At 45.8% G+C, this 23,449-nt stretch overlaps 1 protein-coding gene across 4 annotated transcripts; it reads right to left on the bottom strand.

Annotated features, from left to right (window-relative positions):
• Nucleotides 1-94: 94 nt before the first annotated feature.
• On the bottom strand, nucleotides 95-13,560 carry CCNE2 (cyclin E2). 4 transcript variants are annotated; one of them, XM_038128928.1, is made up of 12 exons: nucleotides 13,431-13,560; nucleotides 11,939-11,977; nucleotides 11,742-11,850; nucleotides 11,503-11,559; nucleotides 9,417-9,568; nucleotides 7,536-7,671; nucleotides 5,402-5,548; nucleotides 4,067-4,162; nucleotides 3,201-3,335; nucleotides 2,431-2,542; nucleotides 1,621-1,775; nucleotides 95-1,241 (listed from the first exon to the last, which is right to left on the bottom strand). In XM_038128928.1, the coding sequence occupies exons 2-12, from the start codon at nucleotides 11,950-11,952 to the stop codon at nucleotides 1,140-1,142; spliced, it is 1,215 nt and encodes a 404-aa protein (XP_037984856.1). In that variant the 5' UTR covers nucleotides 11,953-11,977; nucleotides 13,431-13,560; the 3' UTR covers nucleotides 95-1,139. The 4 variants fall into 4 exon arrangements, with proteins under 4 accessions (XP_037984856.1, XP_037984855.1, XP_037984854.1 ...); XM_038128927.1 differs by having other exon boundaries at nucleotides 11,503-11,562; XM_038128926.1 differs by lacking the exon at nucleotides 95-1,241 and having other exon boundaries at nucleotides 1,255-1,775.
• Nucleotides 13,561-23,449: the final 9,889 nt, after the last annotated feature.

Here is a 23,449-nt window from a genome sequence, read left to right on the forward strand (position 1 = left end):
TTATTTTTACAAACTGTACAGAAGGCTGGAAGCAACTGCAGCTAGTTCCACAATGGCTTGTTTGAGAAGACATGAATTCAAGTTTGCAAAGTTGTTGTGAGTGTAATGTGGATGGGGGTGGCACTTGATGCTCTAGTGCAGCTTCGTGGGCTGCTCAGTGTAATGTAACACTTGTCCCTGGGTGTGCAGCACAGATTGGAGCATCATGAAAGAGGGAAGAGCAATGATACCCTTCTTTCCCAGTACTGCCCTTCATCACAGAAGTGACTCAGAGGTAGTGAATATTGCGAGGAAAACACAGTAGTTAATGCTGTTTATAAACACTGCTAACATACAGCTCCACCGTTCAAAATACTGTTCCTGTGTGAGTGGTTGTAGAGTACCTGCGGCTCCCTTCATTCCATACCTTCTCCAGTTCTCATGCTTTTCTTTCTTGTTGCGAGGGGTGGCTGGGACTGTACTTCTTCCAGTTAGGGCTACTGCAGCAGCAGGTTCTTTGCTGGTACTCTTACCTGAGGTCAGTGACACGCTAAAACTGAAGTCTATGGCCGGCCTAAAGGGCCTTAAATACATCAGCCTCCTGTGGAGCTGGCATGTGACACAAGGCTGGCTGCAGTGTCCTACACACACAGAGTGGTTTCAGAGATGTGAACTGCTTACCCACGGGCCTCTGTAATACTGCACCTGAGCTGGGGGGACTGACTGACACCAGTGAGCTCTGACCTTACCAGGAAAAGAAAAAGGGTCAAGAAGAGGTAATACGTACAAGCTGTCGATATTCTCCTGCTCATCTAACCCAAATTGAAGCAAGTCTGCCGTGTAAGCTGAGTGGACAAGTCTTGCCACCCAGCCCTATTTAAAAATGTTCTTGAAAGTCATAAGTTAAGAATTCAGTTCTCACCATTAAGTCATGTCAGAATGGACCAAAGTGGTCCAGGCTCTTGCGATAGCAGGGTGCAATGCTCAGCTGAGCTCTTTTTGTCAAGTCTGTAGGAGGATGCTGGTCTCAGTTTCCATCTGCTGTATCCTTTACTGCCCAAATCTTAATAGCAGTTAAGATCATGAGTCACCTTTAGTGTGGTCTTGTTCTGAAGCACCAAGTCCTGTTTCTGAATCTGTTCATGACAATTGACTGCATTTCATTTCTTCTCTGTGCTTTTGGGAGGGGTTATTATTCCTCCTGTTGACACAGGTGATAACTGCCCTGGGGCAGTAGACAGTACTGCACTGTTCACTTCTTCCTGTGTATTGGGGAAAGAAGACAGCAGTTAATACCTGTGACAAGGTCTCCTTTTTTGTGGCAGGAGGAGGCAGCAGTGCTTCCTCACACCACTCACACCATTCGAGCACTCTAGAGTCAGGATACTGAGAAAACCAAAGTGACATTGCAAAACAAAGTCACTAACAGCTCTCCAGTACTGGTAATGCAGTGTTTGCTTATGGCCTGGGAGTGTTGGGGTAAAGCATGTGTTGTTTACAGCATCACTGGTGGCTGGGCACTCACTCACTGAGGTGAGCCAGGCCAGGTGTGAGCAGGGAGGTGCTTTGGCCACTCAAAGTTGCCTCAGGACAAAGGATGTGTAATGAACTGCCCAAACTGCACATCCACAAACCACTTACCAGCATGTCCAGATAATTTGTGTGGGTCTGGATATTGTGTCGATCTTCCGCTGCAACCTTCTTGAAGTTCTTCAGCTTCACGGGGACCTTTTTTGCCACGTTCACAAAAGGAACCATCCACTGTACACACTCTGAAATGCTGTCCCAATCTAAGCCTGAAGGGTAGAACACCAGAATATATTTAGAAATCATGAGGGAGTTGCACAGTGTTCCAATATGGCCATGAGTTGAAAAACACAATAAATAATACTGCAGATAAAAATTCAGAAACATCCTTGCAGAAACAGCCAACATTTCCTAATGCTTGTTACTTTAAAGGGTGGTGGCTGGAGGGTGAGTGGAGGTCACAAGGGTTGCTGCTTTCCAGGGGAGGCTGAAGTGACTTGTGGCTGGACACAAGATTGTGGGTTATGCTATAAAAACACGCTGCGTGTTGCTGACAGACATGCACGACTGCTTGAGAACTACATTTCAGGATAAAAAAGTGGCCAAAAATATAGCTAATGATCCCCCAAACACCTGGCAGCCCTAGAGCAAATATTAGTCCAAAAGCAAGAACAATAAATGTTGCAATTCCTTAAGCAGAAGCTGCACTGCTGGTGTTTCCTTCTTCCGAGTCTTTGTAACATCTGAAGTAGTGGTAGGAAGTGAAATTAGAAGGAAAAGAAGCACACAGAACAAATACTAGTGTCCACATAGGTTTTGGTCTTTGCAGCTTGGTAAAGCAATACCATCTTAAGCAAATTTTTGTCTGTGACAGCTCCCAGAATTCCCTGCCCAACAAGGTCAAGCTTTGCAGAGGCATCTTACCTGAGGCTTTCTTAACTATTTCGATTGAGGTATAGTGGCAGAGCGCTGCAGCAGCTAGTGTTCTGTACTGGAAGTCCAAAGAATTCACATCCAGAATACACAGGTCTAAAAGCTGAGGGTGTGAAAAGTAACAAATTTTAACAAGCTGATACTTCAGCATGATCCTTTCTCAGAGAGGGCTATGCACACAGCAGTCCTCCCACAGCCTGTGCCCCAGAACAGGGCTGAGCTCCAGGAAGGTATTGTCTTAAATTTAAATACTACCTAGTGCAGTATTTACACCACTGAGCCACCCAGCTTCACTAAGCCTCTCTGAGGCTGGGCACAACACATGCCCATACAAACAGAACCACAGCTCTTCCAAAATAGTCAGAACACTCCCCAGGCTGCCTTCGTGGCAATTACACAGAAACACTGCTAAGGGCAACACAGGTAAAAACAGCCTGGAGTCCAAAATTATCCACCTTCCTCTCAGAGCTGTCACTACTGTTTACAGAATGCTGGAGTGATTAAAGGAATAAAATGGATTTTTAATTTTTCCAGCACACAGAAAAGTCTAGAAGTATGTGAAAGCAAGGAGATGAGAAACACAGGGGTAATTGTCCTCAAAACCGAATTTCTTTGGTGGAGTCAAACTTGCACATTCCTTAACAAATTAACAGGTGAGGGGGAAACACAGGAACACTTAGGACAAAGTGACTTTCAGGGTGTAATGTTCAGTAGCACTTGTCACTGCCTCAAAAACCATTTTCCAACATTTTACTACCTACCTGGGCTATTTGAATGAATTTTTCCTGAGAATATTGAGGTAGCAGTACTTTTGGAACATCCTTCAGAGCATCCACTTGAAGATAGAGGTTCAGCCAAGAGACAATTGTCACCGGACAGAGTTCCCATTTTAAAGCCTGCAAATATTTAACAAACAGTTAAGTGCCTTAAACCACTCAAGGATAGTTTTGTGCTCTGATTTCTTCCTATACCTCTCCTGAGATTACTGCACATATCCTTAAAAGACACTAAAAGTTATTTACAGCTTCAAGTACAAATATTCTTTTTAGATTGCATTCTCGCTGCTTTTTGAAAAGGCTGTACTAGGATCAGCACAAATCTGTATCCTTTCACCTGTGCAGTTGGATTTTATATGTCTTCTCCATTCAGAAGCTGGGAAATTAATATTTTATTTCCTCAAGCTTTTGGGCTAGCTGCATGCTGCAGCTATATCTATTAAGGAAGAATAAATGCATAGTCCTGTGCTGGTAAAGATAGATCCTTTCCAACACGAGGAGCACCAAGCAGTGTGAAGTTTTTGCCTGTCTCTCCAGAAGCCCCTGTTCCTAGACAGCAGGAGATGCTGGCAAGTGCAGTGCATTACAGTGACAGCCTTCCAGCCTGCCTGTGTCTGGCTGCACTGTTGAGAGCTTTTACATTCACACAAGCAGGAGAAACCTGCCCTTTTCTGCCAGTCAGGGATTGCATCCCAGCTAGGGTGTCAGAGGTCACGCACACACAACAAAGGCTCCACCACTGTGCAGAAACAGGGACACGTTCCTTTTCCTAAGCAAGTAAGTGACATTAAAACAGAAGGCTCAGCTGGAGGGTCCTTCACCCAGCACTTACAAACACAGCAAATGATTACCTTTAACATAATAAGTTCCATTCTTACAATATCTTCTTCACTGCAAGCACCATCAGTGACGTAAGCAAATTCCTGTATTTTAGGAGCATAGATTTCCTGTAAAGAGAGGGAAAATGAAGATCAGTGTATCTTACAGCTCTAAGAATGATTGAGAAGATACTGGGAAATATTTCCTGTCCATATTGACATGTTAACATTTCTTATGCTACAACAGTGGTTTTTTCAGTATATGAACTGACATGAAACTTACAGGATAAGGAGATGACACATAACCTACTTGGGTTTTAGTATCTGTGGTACAATGCAATGGACTTATTGCAACTCTTTAAGCTTCTGGGGAAATAAATGCTGACCAAGCAATCAGGACACCCTTTCATTTATAGATCTTTCTACTCAGCCGTTCCAGTGCTGTAAAAACACACATCATCCCAATTCTCCTACAGACGGCTGACTGGTACAGCTTATGTGCACTGTCAGTGCTGATGTAATTGCATAAATTAAAAAAAAAAAACCACAAAGAGAAAAGCTAAAAAAATGAGAGAAAATCCCACAACCAGCCACTGCAACTGTCAAAATCCATGGTGCAGAGATGGTCAAGGACATTTGCTAAGAAGCCAGCCATGCCAGCTGGGGCCAAGCATAGTTTGGTGTGTAAGTAAAAGAGAGCTTGCCAGCAAAACCGCATCCCTACCAGCTGGCTCTGTGACCACCATGGCCCCACGTGCGTCCTTAGGACATGTGACTGCTCGCAGTGTACAACCTTGCTTTGCGAACCACAGGGAGATCTGGGGGTTCCAAGATAACAACTTAAACCCAAGTTCTCCTGTCAGTCTAGCCCACTATGCATTATCCCATTATCCAAAAGTATGCTCTTGGCCTATGGATGTAGCACGCAATGTAAGGCACCACCATCACTGCACTCGGGACTCACACTCCACTAAATGGAGGATATTGTGAGGTATCAGCCTGATGTACAGGCAGTTTGAGACTTAGGCTTGGTTTTGTGCAAGTCCCACACCCATTCCTGAGATTGCTTGCCAACTGCTGTATATTTGGAAAAAGACAAGACAAAACAAAACTACTTCTTGCACATTTGCATGCCTTTTAAGTTTATGTGGTCTCCTTCCCTGCTGCTGGAGAAAGGGAGGACAAAAACCACTCCCTGAGAGACTGACAAATGCACAACTGAAGGAAGAGAAAAAAATTTCCCCTTCTGACCTTCAGTGTTGTACGTACAACCCCAAGTTCAAAAGATCCAGACATGAAACAATTGTTTTAACTGTCTTTTAGTCACTCCATATTCAGTATCCTCCTCCCTGTAACAGAGCTTCTTACCTCAAGTTTGGAGGCAATAAATAATGAGGTAATTCCTATGAGCTGCAGCATGCTCTTGTTAATGTTCTTTTGTGTCAACATGAATCTATCGAAGAAGTCTTGAGCTAGGTAGAAGGTTTCCCGGTGGAGTGCATACACCTCGCACACCTACAACAGGGGAAAAAAACCAAAGGTTTTCTCTTATAAAACTCTGTGTACACACACTGGAGTATTCCAGCTTTAACAGCAAAATGCAGGTTCATCTTTTGCACACACAAAGCTTCACACACCAAGGTATAGTATGATGCAGTGGTTAGCACGGGATTGGAAAAGGTATTTCCCATGCTCCCACCTAAATGTGAATTGCCTGTGATATACTCACAGACTTTCAAGAAATACTTTTTCCAAATGAAAATCCCCAACAAAACAGCAACACCTACACATACACACACTAATTACCTTGATTAAGAATACTCTCAAGCCTCAAGCTGAAGTGAAATCCCCGCTGAATTCCCAGTAGGTCTGTCCCAGGGCAGAGCCACTAAAAAATCAACATCTTGGGCTCTACAGCAAAGAAGCCTGGAAGCTCCCGCTGCAGTGGGCTCTGCTGGCGGGCCAGGAGCACTGCCTGCAGCCCCTCAGGCACACCAACAGCCTCACTAAGCAGGAACAAAACTGCAGGAGCCGCCAACTGCTCCAACCCATTGCTGGTTTCCCTGGCAGGGAGAACTTTTAGTACTCGCATTCTATCAAAGTGTTTCAAATGCCAGTTCAACAAAAAAAGAAAAGGAGAGTGCCCAGACCTGGAGATCTTAGGGAGAGCCCTACTTTTTAATCTAATCTCTAATTGAACTGGGAGGGCTACCACATACCCAGCTCATCTGCAACTCCGTATCCCTTTCACAACTAGAAAGCAGTTAGCTATATATTAATTACTTATAACCTACACACAGTAAAGAACAAGAACAGAAAGGAGTATCCAAGAAATAGATCCCAGCCACTTCATTATTTTACTTGGATACAAAGTCAGAATATAATCTCGCTACTACAAGCTATTTCCCAAGATAAAGTTGGAAGCTCATTTGCAAATTAAAGCCCTTCCTGACCACCAAAAATGCAACTCATTGGCAGAAATAGCACAGCCCCACTCTTTTAAACCTGTCAAATTTGCCTGATAATTGATGGGTTACTCTGATATTATTAACGACTGCTCCAAAGAAGATTCAGAACTAATACTGCATACACCAGGCCCACCCATAAATAAGTAGCAGAGTTTCTATAGAAGTGTATTTCCCAAACATAACAGCACTTGGTCATGTTGAGCAGTATCTGTTATAATGTTACAGAAGACTGTTGGGAACTACTGAAGAGGTCTCAAAGTTGCTGGGATTTAAATCCACTGTGGCATATAGAACCACTGAGCTGAGCAAAAGCAATGCCCTCATTGATATTTTTGTTTGGCAGTTGGATTATTTCCCAATTCAAGATTAAAAAAAAAAATAATTTATTGGTGACATGCAAATTCCACATTAGAGGAACTAGTGAAGCACACAATTGGAATAGTTTTTTTATTCAGAGTGTATTAAAAAAACCCCTCTTTTTTCTTGACATTCCTTGCTAATATAATTTATTTGTAACCATTTCACATAAGAAGCTGTCTGTGTCAAGACCCTTTACCTGTCAGCCATTGATATATCCTGCTCTCTTCCTATGATAAAACTGAAAATTCGCAATGAAATTAAAAAATAGCATCACGGGCTGACACTCAAGAGCCCTTGACATGGTAAGGGTCATAAATCCTCCACAGATGCAGTTTTCTCATGGCTTAGATACAGTCTACCCCGTAGGTTAGAGATCCATAATTTCAATACAAGTGTCTCAAAACCAGATTTCTCTCCTTTGCAGGATGTAGGGTGCCATGAGCAAAAGTTAAACACTGCTGCTTACTGTCCTGGGGGAAGTTCAGTGCCTCCTGCCCGGGAAGGCCCGGATGCAGCTCACCAAGAGGATCAAAAGCAGTCACTTGTCCTGTTGCAAAATGGTTTTGCCCTTTTTTATAACTGTTCGTGTTACTATGAGATCTTTATGTAAAAGCTGTGTTTTACCCGCCCACTTCACCAGCATAACACAGGATAAAGTAAATAAAGATACACACCTCTAAGAGCCAGTCTAGCAGTATCGATCGCATGTGAGGTTGCAAACTAGAATGTAGTGATGTGAAGTGTTTGCAGTGAGCATATCTGTTTTCCTTTGTCAGGATGTTGAGCCAGACATCTTTGGAATTTCCCCAGCTATGGAATAAAGTTAAACAAAGCATTGGTAAGCACTATTCACAAAACAAAACAAAACAAAACCACATTATTTATCATTTAGAGACATTCAAAAACAAAAAGAAAAATCCCATACCATAAGATCCTTATGGTTAAATGGAAAACTGCAGGAATATTTGTAACATTTTACCTCACCACAACAGCAGCTTGCCAAGATCACCAACAAGTCCAGTTCTACAGAACAGGCAGTAACAGCAAACACATGCCTCTCAAAGCTGCACTTGCAGCTAGAGTTCCCTATTTTGCCTAGTTTGGTGGCTTTTCAGAGAGCAAGATAAAACCAAACCCTCCCCCTAAAAAAGAACAATTTATCCTCCTCAGGAAACAAAGCATACATACATGGTCCAGCTTAGCTTGAGAAAAACTAGAGATAGTGTTTAAAGTCACTCATCCATCCCTTTATTTCCTAGCTTACTTCAAGGCTCAGAAGCAAGCTATTTAGAGAAAAAAAAAAAAAACATGTTCTTCTTTATTGCTAACTTGTAATTTATTAGTGCTCCAGTCTGTTTGGGAAGATGATGCCCACATCATCAATATGGCTTTATTTGTAATTGTCACTATCAATCCATATGGGCTTTTTCTTAGATGCACTTCTCATCCCGCAGGTACTAAGAGGAAAAGCATGCTAACCAATGAAATTATGATTTCCTACTGAAATTTCTGGAGTTATGTATTTACCTTTCCCAAAGCAGAAAGGGAGAGACAGAGCTGATCACTGGTATTGCCTACAAATTTTAACCCAGGTCAGTTTCATTCTGTTGCCCCTCATATGTTAAAAGCTGGGGAGATATTTGCTTGTTTAATACACAACTCTCTCCATTTAAGCAGACAGGCATTGAGAAATGAATTCTGATCTTCTTACAGCAGTAAGGGAAGGATGGAGAAGGCAGGAGAAGTAAATTATCCTCTTATTCAGCTAATCAGAAAGGATGGAGTTCAGCTTTACCAGATGCCTGTCAACAACAGGATTAAGCACCTTGCACGAAACTCTGTATCTGAACAGGTCTTTGAGGTAAAGCATTCACCTGGCAGCATCTTGAAGTTCTGATCCAGTTTGGACCAGCACAAAAAAACCACCAAGGTATATCTATAGAAAGGTTCACTTAAAGTAATGCTACCTGTTCTGCTACTCTTCTCATTTACCTTGGCCGATGTTTTCCTTAACACGTTGCAGTAAATTTACCAGCTCTTTCATTAAACCCCAGGCTGAAACAAACAGCAACTAGATACTTATCTAACACAGCCTAATCTAAGCTATCTCTCTGCAGAAGGGCAACTGTCTAGAACCGTGACTGCACCAAGCACATGGCACTGCATTAGCAAGGTACCTGCACGGTGATCTCGCCACAAGTTTATTTGAACATTTTAAATTCTTTAAGAAAATTTTGTTAAATATTTTTGGCCACAGTTCCAAGAGCACTGAAAGACATTTATTTAACTGTTATGTGCCTCTTAACCCTTAGAGTGTCCAGTATCAAGTTACAAAATGACAGCTCTAAAACGTGAAAACTATCTGTCTGGTGTGTTTATAAGATATGGGAAAAAAAAATATTCAAACAACCAAACCCCAGAATTTGTCTTTTGATTGTGTATCAAATCTTTTGTGAGATGAGGAGACAAGTAGAGCTAGGTATTATATAAGCACATACAACAGATTTTATTAGAGTAGCTCAGACATTAACAATTATTGCATCTGTTAAACTTACTTGAGTTCTGGCAAAGGTGATGGATTTATGAAGAGGTTCCTGAATCTGTATTTTCTGAATCTCGAGAAGTCAGTGGTTACTGATTCTTTGTGAGGTGTTTCAATAATTATGCAAGGTGAGATGCCTCCTGTTATCGTGGGGGGCCAACAACTCTGCAAAATTAACAAGGTATCCTTTAAATGCTGAGTTTACTATGAGAGCAAGAAAGACAAGGAGTAGATCGCAGTAACAGCAACAATTTATGTAATGAACATTAGTATTTCTAGATCTTAGCATTGATTCAAGTACTGAAACCAAGAAAGAAGAAAATTAAATGCCAATGAAACCTTCCATAGTCAAGATGGAACATGTATAAATAAATTGGATGCATTTGGGAACTCAGCTTTGAGGAAGATGACCATTTTTAGTTTATGAACCCACAAGTAGCCTATCCATTGCTTGAAAAGCTTGGTTACAGTAGAAAAGGCAAAGATATTAATTGCTACTACAACACAGGACATGAGGTTGCTAGTCCTATCCACTTATCTATTCAGAGGGAAAAGAAAGGAGGGGGTGGAGGTTTTACTGTCTCAGTGGAAATTCAGCAACTCGTTATCATCCAGTTTAGTGTTCCAGAGAGGAGCCACCCATCTCAGCTCCAGAGCTAGATACCCCCTGAGCAAGCAGCAGCTGTGAACTCTCTCTCAGCTTGCCAATGCCAAATATGGGATGCAATGACTCAAAATGAGAAGACTGCAAAGGTATTCCCGCAGAAAGCCTTTGAGAAGGAATTCTAGATTGCTTTAGTTAACTGTAACTTGTTTCTCTAATGCTTATTTGGTAGTACATAACCAATATGAGTAAGGAGGTACCAATCCCTGGAGCACGTGCAATGCTGTAATGGCTGACAGCCTTCAAAATGGTGTCACACAACTTCAATTATTCCCTGTGGAGCTGAGAGGGAACCCCATTCACAAAAAATGGCAACATCTGTCCCCGAACACAGAAGCTTTTCCTATACAGCTGACTTGCAAGATAAGCTACACAGGATTCCTTAGTATATCTAAACCTATTCATAGCCAGACTGAAGTAACCCAAGAGTGAAGTTACATACTCCAGCAGAACTGACCTTAATGCACACAACCAAGAGAAAAGGGAGGCCCTACTCCTCCTGTCTCCTGTGATCCTCACTGCCCAAGTTCCACTCCAATGCTTATCAGACCCTCTGCTGGGTTGATTTAATTCACCAACCTGGCAGAACTTTAACTTATTTTCTAATGCCAAATTAGCAAGATGAACCTGCTTATTGCTTCGTTCAAAGAATGAAGCAAGGCTGGGGATGGAGTACACGGCCAGCTATCAAGGAAAAAGAGACGGGGAAGCAGGATTTCCCCCTTTCAGCAAAGTTGTAACACTTAAGTTTCACCCCAGGTACAGCTGATGTACTTACGCAGTATTTTTTTCCTATTCAAGATTTACAAAGACAACTTCACAATCAGAAGAGTTTTGCTCCACCATAGCTGTTAGTCTCATTTACTTTACAAACAAAATAATTACAAACAATATTGTTTGCAAGAGAAAGCTAACTAATAAGTTTTACTAGACCTCACCGCTTTACAATAGAAAACCATAAGGCCTGTCAGCTTTAAGAGCTTCCTGTGCTAGTGAAAACACATTCTTAAATTGATTTAAATAATCAAAAGAACTGTTAAATGAAATTAAAGATGGCCTGCATGGTTATGAATCTAAACTAAATGGCCATGAAACCACACCTAAAGTTAAAACAAGTGCAGTGATCTTGTTTAGACTTGCCTCTAGGCCTTACCTACTCTGTATATGGAATGGTTCTGAAATATCTGAGGTCATTTTCTTTTTTCCACCTAATCTTACTCTGCAGTGGCTTTTACATTGAAGGATCTTTTATCTGCAACCAAGTCATGGGTAAAACAGATAAAAAGGTGCTAAACTCCCATTGTTTCTAATATCTAAAAATACAAACTTCCCCTATTCAATACGTTCTGGTGTGGAATACATGATTTCACACCCACCAACATAAACCAGACAGACTCCCTTACTTAGTTTGAAATGCTATACACGACTGAATTACCTTAATTTCGTATTGATGTTTTTTTGCAATTTTTCCATCTTCCCTTTTCTTAATCTCCTGCTGAAAAGAGAGAGACACATCAATACACTGACAGTGACCAGCACACCCTCCTAAAGCTCAGAAAAACTCTTGCTACCTCTGCCCCACTTTGTAACTTGGCTAAGTAAAGACTCTCCCATCCAAATGCACTGAAGAGCTTTCAGTATCATCCAACTTTCCAAACTGCCCAAATTGCTCACCTCTGCTGTTCTCCTTTTTCTGGTCTGGAGATAATCTAGTGCTTGCAGTTCTTGTGGAGCCTCTTCTGGACAGGACAGTGGCTGCTGCTGTTTGGCTTGCAAACGGCTACTGTAAAGAGCAAAAAGACATTAGACGTTAGGAGAGCAGCAGTTTTTAGATTAGTACAGATACTCCTAGTACAATGCTAACAGCTTACCTGCGTCTTGACATCTTCTCTGGGCTCTAAGATCGCTACCTGGATCAAAGTAATAGGATATGTTCAGTTAGTGTGTCCTCACAAAATCAGAACCAAATTCCCTACTTTATGTCATGAACTCATTACAAAAAGCAGCACGGTTCACACAGCTCAAACAGAAGGGCACAAGTATTCCACCGGCCTGAGGAATGTCCGAGCAGAGCATGACTGCGGCATATAAGCACACGCAGCTCCATGTCCTGCTGCAGGGTGCCCAGGTATGCCAGCAGTTTAGCTCAGGCTGCCTGGGGGTGGGGGCAGGGAAGTCGTAAAGGGACATTTCCCACACAAGAGGATGTGGAGAGTCCCTGGGGCTGTGACTCCTCTAGTGCCCCCACACCCTCCATTGCAGGCACCCACACAGACACACGTTTTGACGCTTCCGCTCCCTCAGGGGCGATGCCCCCCACACCTGCCGGGATGGCGGGACCGCGATGGGCCGGGCGCCGCCGCCCGCGCTCCCGCCGCGCCGGTTCCGCGCCAATTTCCAGCGAGCGGGGAGGCGGCGGCGGCCTGTGCCGGGGTCAGGCTGGGCTGCGGGCAGCGCCGGCGCCCGCCCTCCCCTCCCGAGGGGCCGATCCGACACCCACCCGCTCCCGAGGGTGCTGAGGGGACGCGGGAGCGGCAGGACCGCCGCCCCGCCCCCCCGCGCTCCCGCCTGGCTGAGAGCGCGGCTCCCTCCAAAACCTGAGGGGGAAGGAAGGGGCTGCCGGGACGGCGCCTCACGCGCGGGGACACCCACCCCCCGCCGGGACACCCCTCAGCGGGACCCCCCAGTGCAGGGACCGGGGCTGCGAGGGGGTGTCCCAACAGGCACCCCACTCCAAGGGGCAGGGCGGGGAGCGGGTCCCGCCGGGGTGCGGCGCAGGCGGGCGGTCGGGGTCAGCCCGCCAAGCTGCTCGGCCGGCATCCCCGCCCCCAGCACGCCGGGCTCCCTCCAAAACCGGGCAGCCCGCCTCCCGCGGGGCTCTCCGCGGTGGGGCGGGGGGGCAGCCGATGGCGGGATCCCGCCGGCACCCCGGCCCACCGCGCTGCTCCCTCCGGGGATGCCCGTCCGGGCCATTGCTACTCTCCGCTGCCTGCGGATGGGGCTGCCCCGGGGACATCTCCCCCTAGGCTCTCCTCAGCCACTCTCCCTCCAAAACGCTGCCCGGGCGGGCGGGCAGCCCGCCTCACCGCTCCCGGTCACGACTCCCGGCCACCGCTCCTGCCTCACCGCTCCCGGTCAGCGCTGCCAGTGCCCCCTTCACATCCCCCCACCCCCGGCACCGTGTCTGCCCGTACCGCCACCACCACGACTATCATTACAGCCATCCTCAACACGGCCAGCGCTCCCATTATCATCGCTAGCATCATCACTGATGCCATCATTAACATCATCATTATTAACATCATTATTATGATCATCATCCCCCAGCCAGCGCCCGCGCTCACTCGCGGGACCCCCACTCACCTCCGCCGCTGCCGCCCGGGCCGCGCTGCTCAGCTGGCGCCGGCGCCAACCCGCTATATAGCGCGGCCGCGCCCGCGCTGCGCATGTGCGAGGGCGGCAGGCGGCTCCCCCGCCCGTCCGCCGCCCGCGCCCCGCTCGCCCCAGCGCCGCCCCTGTGCGGCGGGGCCGCGCCGACCCCCGCGCCCCCCGGGACACCCCGCGTCCCGGCCCGGCTGCTCCGGCTCCGCCGGCAGAGCGGCACGTAGCGCCGGGAGGAGCGCTGCCATCGCTGCCGCCGCCCGCCGCCCCGGCACCTCTCCGCCGCCCTGCCCCGCTGGCGGGGGGCACTCCCGGCACCATCAACCGCGGCTCCGGACCGCTCCATCGGGCCCCGGGCCCCGCCGGGACAGCGGCGGCTCCGCCGGCGGCCCCGCGCGCCCAGCGGGGCTCAGCCCGCCCGCCCCGGGGCGGGGCCGCCGCGGAGCCGCCAATGGGAGCGCGCGGAGCCGCGGCAGCGTGCGGCGGCCCGGGATGTAAACACGGCCCCGCCCCGCCCGCGCGGCTGTCAGCGCCCCGCCGCACCGGCCGGCCGGGCCCCCACCCTGCCGGGCCCCCACCCTGCGGGCCCGTACCCCCCGACACCCCGCACCATGCACAGGGGCGGCCGCCGGCAGTCGCGGCCTCCTCACGTTTTGGAGGGAGCCGCGCTCTCAGCCGGGCACACATCCCGCTGCACCAGGGCGGGGTGGAGAGGAGGCTCAGGAATGGCCTCATCGCTCTCTGCAACCTCCCGAAAGGAGGTTATAACCAAGTAGGGGTCTCTTCTCCCGGGTAACAAGGGACAGGACAGGAGGACAGAGTCTTAGGTTGCACCACGGGAGGTTGGGGTTGGACATTACGGAGAATTTCTTCACAGAAAAGGTGATTAGACATCGGAATGGACTGTCCAGGGAGGTGGTGGAGTCACCATCCCTGGAGGTGTTTAAGGAAAGACTGTATATGGCGCTTAGTGCCACGGTTTATTTGACGTGGTGTTCGTTCAGAGGTTGGACACGATGATCCCAGAGGTCTTTTCCATTAATTATTTCTGTGATTCTGTGCCTGCTGAAGACAGGCCTCCCCCAAGCACAGCCTGCATGACATCATGTGGACAAGCCCTCTTCCCTACAGAGCAGCTTTCCACACCTTCCAGCCAGACCCTGCCTCTCAGAGTCCCACTGTGTCCGAGGGCAGCAGGGCCCGCTGCAGGAGCACACACCCTGCAATCCCCTTCTCCAGCAGATGATGCTGAAGCTTACCCTCAGGGCCAGCACACCTCCTGTGAAGATCACTCAGTGGTTGCGTAGAGTTTTCTTATTCCATATTCCAAAACAACCCCCCAAAAAATCCACACTATCCCAAAAGCAACCAAACCCCACAGCATCACACACCTAGCAATGCTGTAAGCAGACACTTTTCTTTAAAACACCCAGTGCAGGGCACTCACAGCCATTTTGCTGATAAGGAACAACTGGCACTTTCTCGCAGTGCTGAGCACATGTCCTGCAAAACAGCACAAAGAGAAGCCATGTCTGCCTTCAAGTCAATCCACATCTTTTTTCTTATTATTTTTCTTTTCCCAAGTGTAACATTATTGAAGAGTAAGCATAGGTTTTGCCTCCAAGTATGTATTATAATAATTAAATACAATAACCAGGTGCTTATCATAACTCTGGTAGCTTTGCCATTTTAAAGGGCAAGAGAAAAAGCAGTGCAGTCCATCAAGGCAGAGATGTCACAGTAAGGTCATTGACAGCAGGTCCCATGTTTTGGGCACCAAGGGCCATCTCTCAGCTATGTGTCCTTACAGCACCTGATGAAGCGAGGCCAGCAATTCCTGCAGACTTCAAGTAAAACACTGACATGTGCAAGATGGACATTGCAGCCAGCCAGCCACCTCAGCTCTGCTAAATATCTGTTCTAGACCTTGTCATGAAGAAAATCTGCTAGTTATGGCTCAAAAGGAATGCAAAAAAGCCCAAAACTCACTGTCATTTGAACAGTCTTTTGTCAATTGAATATATTGCTCATTGCAAGAAATCTAACCCATGTCATAGTTCAGGATGCTTGCCATAGACATGCAGGTATATCTTTTAGTTGACTTCCACTGAAATACACCAGCAAGATGCATCCTGCTGTCTGGAAGTTCATCTCCTACTCTACTGACTACAGAGAAAAGGTGGTCCCCTGAATTTGGGCAAACTTGACGTAACTGACTCCCTGCCTTTAGCTGACTTGCTGAAGTTGAAATACTACCATAGATAATTTATTAGAAGACAACTGAAACTTCAGCTAGAAGGGGAGGAGAGACAAATTATCATTTGTCCCTAAAAAACCTCTGCCCTTCAGAGATGCCTGATTAGGGTTCGTTGGCAACCAGGCTCCACACAGCAAAGAGGCTTTGGTACATCAGGAATAAATTCCATGGCACATTGTGAAAGGAAAATACTGTAAAGGGAATGGTAGCTAAAAATTGAATGGGTCAGGTTGGTCACAAATAGGTCTCAGCACAAAAACTGTAATGATTATGCTGCTCATTTTTCTAGACCTTTTGTGTGTGAGATGCTGCAGGTCACCTGCCACATTGCTGTGGTTTCGATTCAGTAGTGGAATATGCACCAGGTCCCATGAGCATTCCTCATCCTGCCAGCAACTTTTCCCATAAATTTTCATCAGTAAAAAAATCCCACAGAACAACCAACCAAACCAAACCAAAACCCCAGAAGCTAATGTGCAATCGAATCCTGCAGCAGAAAATGAAATTATGATTTTAATGCAAGCTAACACACTGACCTTTTGATGTGGCAATAAAGCTGAAGTGGGTTAGTCCACACTGGGACATTTCTAAGTGGATTGACACACAGTACATCCCCTTTCACTGTGTGGATGCCTCCTTAGGGAGGATGAATGTAAAAGAAGATTTTTTTTAAGCTGCTAGAAATATACTACTGCTGAGCAGTGTGTTGGAATCTGGAAAGTCCTTTTAGATATCTAGTGGGTTTCTTGTTGTTCTTGTTTTGGTTTTTTTTGTTTGTTTTTTTTTCCCCAATTACCACTTGCAGATATGTTCAGAGAAGGTGTTTAGGCCTTCCTTACAAGTTTACACACCTGAGGTTGTTTTTCTTGGTTATCCTTTTATGGATCTATTTGAAGGACCCTGGAATCTACAAAGGATCTAAAATGCACAGATCTAAAGCTATGAGGATCAATCCTAAAACACTGTGTGCCCAATGCTGCTCTTCTGCCAGGGAGTTTCTGAATCCATTTGGTTGCTCCCAAGGAAAGCAGCAGGATTTCATTAGAACATTTGTACACAGCTCCACTGTGATCTGGGCACAAAAATAACATGGAATATCATGTCCCATATTCCTCCTACCTTGCAGTAAGTATATTGTTATGGTCATCTGCTTGTGCTGTCAGGTTTGTCCTTTTCAGCCACAACCATTTTGTCAAAGCTGTTCTGTAAGGTAGTTAAGGGAAAGGCCTGCTCTTCTGTGGATGAACGTCACTGTTTTTAAGAGGAATTTTAAGGTTATTTATGGCTCCAGCTACATAGCCTAAACAAAGCACCATTAAAGCTTTATACCTCCTAAAGAGAAATACTTTAGCAGGAAGTTACACCCTTCCATAAAGGTATTTTTTTTTTTATGTTGAAGAGCCCGAGACAGCTTGAAACCCTGAGGTTTAAAAACCTCTTGTTTTCTATTAGAACCTACAATATTCTACTTTCCTGCTTGTTTCATTCAGAGACCTTTTCACAGAATCACGGAAGGGGTCAGGTTGGAAGTGGGTCATCTGGCCGAGCCTCCCTGCTCAAGCAGGGCCATCCCAGAGCACATGGCACAGGATTGCATCCCAACAGTTCTTGAATATCTCCAGTGAGAGAGACTCCACAACTTTTATTTTTAAACAAGGCCTGATGCAGTTTAATATACATGTAGAAGTATTTTTAAGACCCTACAAGATGAAATAATTTTGTGGTTTGTTTGGTTGAGTTTTTGTTTCTGATTTGGTGGGGAGAGAGCTCATATTACAGTTATTAAGAACCTGTTAGCTAAAACATAGTAGAGTAAACCTTTAGTCATAAGCAAATGAATATCTCTTTCTAAGGCAAATTCCAGCAACAGAGAGCACAGGCAGAGACCAGCTATTGATCATCAGCTTGTATGACAATCAAATCAGCTTAAGACATCCAAACTGAGAGTTTTAACTAAAAGATAATAACTAAGATTTTTTTTAATAATAGAGGAAGAAAACTCAAGTGGAGACCAAGAATAAGTTACTAGTTCCCTTACAATTTACAGTGTCAAGCCTTGAACAGTATAGCATGATACAAGGATTTCCTCTTTGAATTAAGTTTTTGAAGGCACACTTTTAAAGGAGGTGGGGAGTCAGAGAACCAGCCTTTAAAACTCACATTCAGAAGGTAGATGCTGTCACTTCACAGCAGTTAGAAAATAAACCAATGGACTATGTCCTTCTGGCTCTTGTTAGTAGCCTTTCTTTCTTTCTTTCGAGATCATGTACCTTTCTTATCAGAAGGAAGCTTGGAAAAAAAACATTCTCTTGTTCTGAAAGCCATTTTATGCAGCAGGCACTTTATTTGTATCCATGAGAACTCATATTCCTGTCAGAGACCCATAGTCTTTCCTGTACATAAAGATTTAAACTCCTGCTGTGAACACACCAAAGGTGAAACACCTTTAGAGAACTATTCTTACACTTCATCTCCTGAGCAAAGCCCACAGTCACACCGCAGTAGGGATAGTGTCTCTCCAGTGAGAAGGAGCACCTGTAGTGGTGGTTCATGTTCAGCTGCTGTCGTAGAATCATAGACTATTCTGAGTAGAAATCATCGGCATCATCAAGTCCCACTACTGGCCCTGCCCAGGACACCCCAAGAATCCCACTGCGTGTCTGAGAGCATTATATAAATAATTCTTGAACTGTGTCAGGCTTGGTGCTGTGACCACTTCTCTGAGGAGTCCGTTTCAATGTTCTCTACCCTCTGGGTGAAGAACCAGAATTTTTCTGATATCCAGCCTAAACCTCGTGACTCAGCTTCATGTTTTTCCCTTGGGTCCTGCCACTGGTCATGAGAGTGAAGAGATCAGTCCCAACCTTTCTGCCTCCCCTCATGAGGATGTTGAGATCTCCCCTCAGTCTCCTCCAGGCTGAACAAACCTACCTCAACTGTTCCTAATAAGGGGTTTCTACAGACCCTCCACCATCCTCGTGGCCCTCTTTTGGACACTCTCTAATAGTTTAATGTCTTCTTTATGTTGTGGTGACCAAAACTGCCCCCAGCACTGGAGGTGAGGCCACCCCAGTGCAGAGCAGAGCAGGACAATCCCCTCCCTTGCCTGACTGGTGATGCTGTGCCCCCCCAGGACAGGGTTGGCCCTCCTGGCTGCCAGGGCGCTGCTGGCTCACATTCAACTTTCCACTGACCAGGACCCTCAGGTCCCTTTCTGTGGCACTGCTCTCCAGCCTCTCGTTCCCCAGGCTGTTTGTACATTGGGTTGCTCCACCCCACATGCAGAATCTGGCATTTGTCCTTGTTAAACTACTTACTGTTGGTGATTGCCCATCTCACTGGTTGAGTTCTCTCTGCAGGGCCTCCCTGACCTCAAGGGAGTCAACAGCTCCTCCCAGTTTGCTGTCCTCGATAAACTTAGGATTTCTTTAAGCACTGTGTCCAGGTTGGTAATGAAGATGTTGAAGAGAACTGGGCTGAGGATGGAGCCCTGCAGAACCCCACGAGTGACAGGTCCCCAGCCTGCTGTCACCCCATTCACTGTAACCCTTTGTGCCTGACCCCTGAGCCAGCTGCTCACCCATCGCATGATGTGTTTATCCAGCTGTGTGCTGGACATTTTGTCCAGAAGGATCCTGAGAGAGACAGTATTGAAAGCTTTGCTCAAGTCCAAAAAGGCTTTCCTAGATCAGCGAGGTGGGTTACCCTGTTACAGAAGGATGTCAGGTTTGATAAGCAGAACTTTCTCCTCATGAAGCTGTGCTGGCTGTGACCGACGACTGCATTGACCTTGAGGTGTTTTTCAATACCTCCCAGAATAATTTTTTCCATTATTTTACCAGTACTAAAGTGGGACAGACAGGTCTGTATTTTCCAGGGTTCCCCTTCTTGCCCTTCTTGAAATCGGGCCAGTGTTCACCAGCTTTCAGTCAGCTGGGACCTCTCTAGATTCCCAGTTCAAAAATCATCAAGAGAGATTTTGCGATGACATCAGCTAGTTCTTTGAAGATTCTTGGATTAATCCCATCAGGCCCTATAGATTTTTAGGGATCCAGCTGGAGGAGCAGATCCTGCACAAGTTCAGGGTCAGCTGGGATTTGATCATTCTCACAGCCATGGGCCTCCACCTCTGAGCACTGAGACCTCCTTGGTCCATCATCTGTGTTGAAGACAGAGGCAAAGAATGCATTAAACACCTCTGCCTTGTCCACGTCCCTGTTTGTGAGGTGTCTATCCTCATCCCGTAACAGGATGATGTTATTTCTATGCTGCCTTTTGCCATTAATGTATTTGAAAAAACTTCTTTTTGTCTCCCACATTTCTAGCCAGCTTCAAATCCAATTATCTTTAGCTGCATGAATTTTCTCACTACAGTAGCTAGCTGCGTCTCTTATTCTTCCAGGTCACCTGACCTTGCTTCCACTGGGCACACACCTTCCTTTTTTGCCTTAGACCCAAAAGAAGATCCCTGTTCACCAACTCAGCCTTCTGCTTGACTTCTGACACTGGGGAATTGCTGCTCCTGTGCCCTTAGGAGGTGATGTTTCAAAAGTGACCAGCACTGACAGACCCCAGCAGTGCTGAAACATTTCCCAGGGGACTTTTCTCAGTAGCTCCCTGCCAAGTCTGCTCTCCTCATGTCCAGAGTTGAGGTTTTCCTGCACTTTTCCTCCTGTCAACAAGGATTTTAAACTCAATCACTTTGTAGTCGCTGTGGCCAAGATGGCATCAGTCACCACATTGCTCATAAGATCCACTCTGTTGACAAGCAGCAGATGCAGGAGGGCACCTTTCTGAGTCAGCTCCCTTAGTATTGTTCCATAAAATTGTTGTCCACATCTTTTAGGAATTTTCTGGCCCAGGTTGTACCAGCTGTGTGATGCTCCTCCCAGTAAATTTCTGGCTGGTTGAACTTCCCCATAAGGACCAGAGCAGTTGATTTGGAAGTGTCCTTTAGTTCTTCAAACAATGATTTGTTGATGTCATTGTCCTGCCTGACAGCTCTATAGTGGACTCCCACAATGACATCCACATTGTTTGTTTGCCCTTTGATTCTTACCCAGAGTCTCTCAACTGTGCCATTGCCAACTGTGAGCTCCACACATTCCAGCCCTTCCATTACATACTGTGCCAACCCCTACCTCTTTTGCCATGTCTAACCCTCCCAAAGAGCCTGCAACCATCCAAGCATGTCAACCTGCACCCCCAGGACCTTTTCTGACAGGCCACTTTCCAGCCACTCTTCCCCAAGCCTGCAGCACTGCATGGGGTTATTGTGATCCAAGTGAAGGATCCAGCACTTGGCCTTTCTGTGTCTCAGACCACTGGCCCTGGCCCATCAATCATTCCTCAGTCTCACACCATGGACAGAAGAGCTAGAATTGAAATCCATTGCTAGGAGTAGACAAGGGGATACTTCTGCCCATGTCAGTCCCCCATTTCGTGATGAAGATCTCACATCCTTTGTTTGCCTTGCAAAAATTGACACTCTTGGACGATAACCACATATCCCAAAAGCCTGAGGCCTACCTTCTTTTTTTCCACCTCTATCTGCTGCTGATTCTCTGCACAGCCCAATTTCAGGGAATCTACAATTCTTTTAGCACTCTGATAGATTTATTTTTGTGCATAATGGTATTTTTTTATTATAATGTCTAAGTCACCTTGCTTGGACACAACAATTTGAAGTCTACAGAGAAAAAAGTACAGACCTATGGCACAGCCCATGTCTGCAAGATGAGATCAGAAGCCTGCTGCTGGACGCTAGCCTAGTTTTGTTACTCTTATCTATTTGTTGGGGTTTTTTTTGTGTTTTGTTGTTGTTGGTTTGGGTTTTTTTTGTTTTGTTTTTGTTATTATTATTCCTTTTCCCTAGCTTACTCATGAAATTGCAATAGTTATTTGCCTTATTAAGGTATTTGAGTGTTGAGCTATCAGTCTGCCCACAGAACTTTTGAACAAGTCAAGACTCTTCTGAAGTATCAGTTATACAGCAGTAACTCCAGAACAGCATTTTCATCAAGAATAAACTGGCTGCAAAAGGTATCCTGTTAAGTCTCAGTTCAGTCTCCTTTACTCTAAGACTGATGTATCATGACCACATCATGGGAACAACAGTGCCACAGCAGCATCAGCACATTCTTTTTATGAGTCATTCCTACATGTTCCAAAAAGCCCAAACCTTCCTTGCAAGTATCACTCAGTAACAGTCACAATATTTTGTGGCTATGAACATGCACCAGAAGTCAATGAAACAATGAAACCAAATACTAAATTACTTGATGAGGAAACAGAGTAGTAATCATGGTTCTCTCTGCCATGTAACACCAGTGAAGGCACTGTATCAGAGACATACACGGATTTATATAGACAGAAAACTAGAATGTAAAGTGAGAACTTAAGCCAATAGTTACACCAATGCAACCCTTCATACAAACATTTTTGCTTCAGCACAGAGAAGTTACAAAAAAACACTAGTTCATGGTGTTTTGGAGACTATCCACCCTAAATTTTAAAACTTGCACCAGGTCTGAAATAAGCACCCCCAAAAGGAACACTATCATCTTAACTATGTTAGGTTATCTGTATAGATACAATAATACAAGCATAATTAATCAAACCTTCTCCTGAAGAATACTGTACAGCTCTCAGCATAGACTTGCTGCTTTGATAAATGTACAGGACAAAATCTACATTTCAAAGGGAAAGATTTTACTCAGTTCTTGCTCTGGGAAGATGGATGCCTTGTTGCACAAATACCTTTTCACTGCTGTCAGTTAAATAGATCATTTTGTCACCCTGCTTGTTTGGTGGGTGAGAATTAAATCAGGAACTACTTGCAACAACTCGGCCCATACAAATCCAGGGAAGCCTGTATCCAATGTGCTGAGAGAGCTGGCTGATGTCATTTCAAGGCCAATCTCCATGATCTTTGGAAAGCCACAGAGATCAAGGATCCCCAGTGACTGGAGGCAAAATTCCCCACTCATTCATACAGTTTCAGAAAAAGCCATAATAACAACATGGAGAAAAGATTACTGAGCCCATTTCTTACGTTCAAGGATCTCCTGTATTTCAGCTTGCACACACTGCCTTTTGTCCTTTCACTAGGCACCACCAGAGAAGAGTCTGGCTCTGTTGTCTTTATTGCCTCCTCCAGCTGTTTATACACCTTGACAGGATCCCCTCTGACTTTTCTTCCCCAGCCTAAACAATCCCAGCTTTCATCCTCTCCTGGTTATTTCAGTCTTCAATCCTATTATGCCCTGGCCTCTTGCTGGATATCATCTAGTGCATCCATGCTCTCTAATAGTGGGAGCTCAGCACTGGACATGCCATTCAGGTGTCTCACTGGCCCAAGGTGGAGGTGCAACATCACCTCCCTCCTCCTTGCTGTCAACACCCTGCCTGATGCAGCCCAGGAAGCTCTGAGTTTCCACGCCAGCTCCTTCACCAGTATGGGCGCATCCCAAAAAACTGTGTATAGTGCATTTCTTACCTCGAGATTTCTCATCCAAGGGTTGATCTTCATTGCTTTCACATTTCCCACAGGTGTCAGGGGCCTGCAGTCCCAAAGGGTGGTCTTCCCAGTAGATACCAAGGCAAAGACATGGAGTACCTCAGCCTTCTCCGTGTCCTTTGTCACATGGATTCTGGTCCCCTCCACATCCCTTGCCAAGTTCAGCTGCAGGTGGCTTTGCTTTGTCTTCCCTAACCCCATTCCTAGGCATCTGCACAGGGTCTC

This window comes from Motacilla alba, chromosome 2, assembly GCF_015832195.1.
Source record: "Motacilla alba alba isolate MOTALB_02 chromosome 2, Motacilla_alba_V1.0_pri, whole genome shotgun sequence".
Lineage (NCBI taxonomy): Eukaryota > Metazoa > Chordata > Aves > Passeriformes > Motacillidae > Motacilla > Motacilla alba.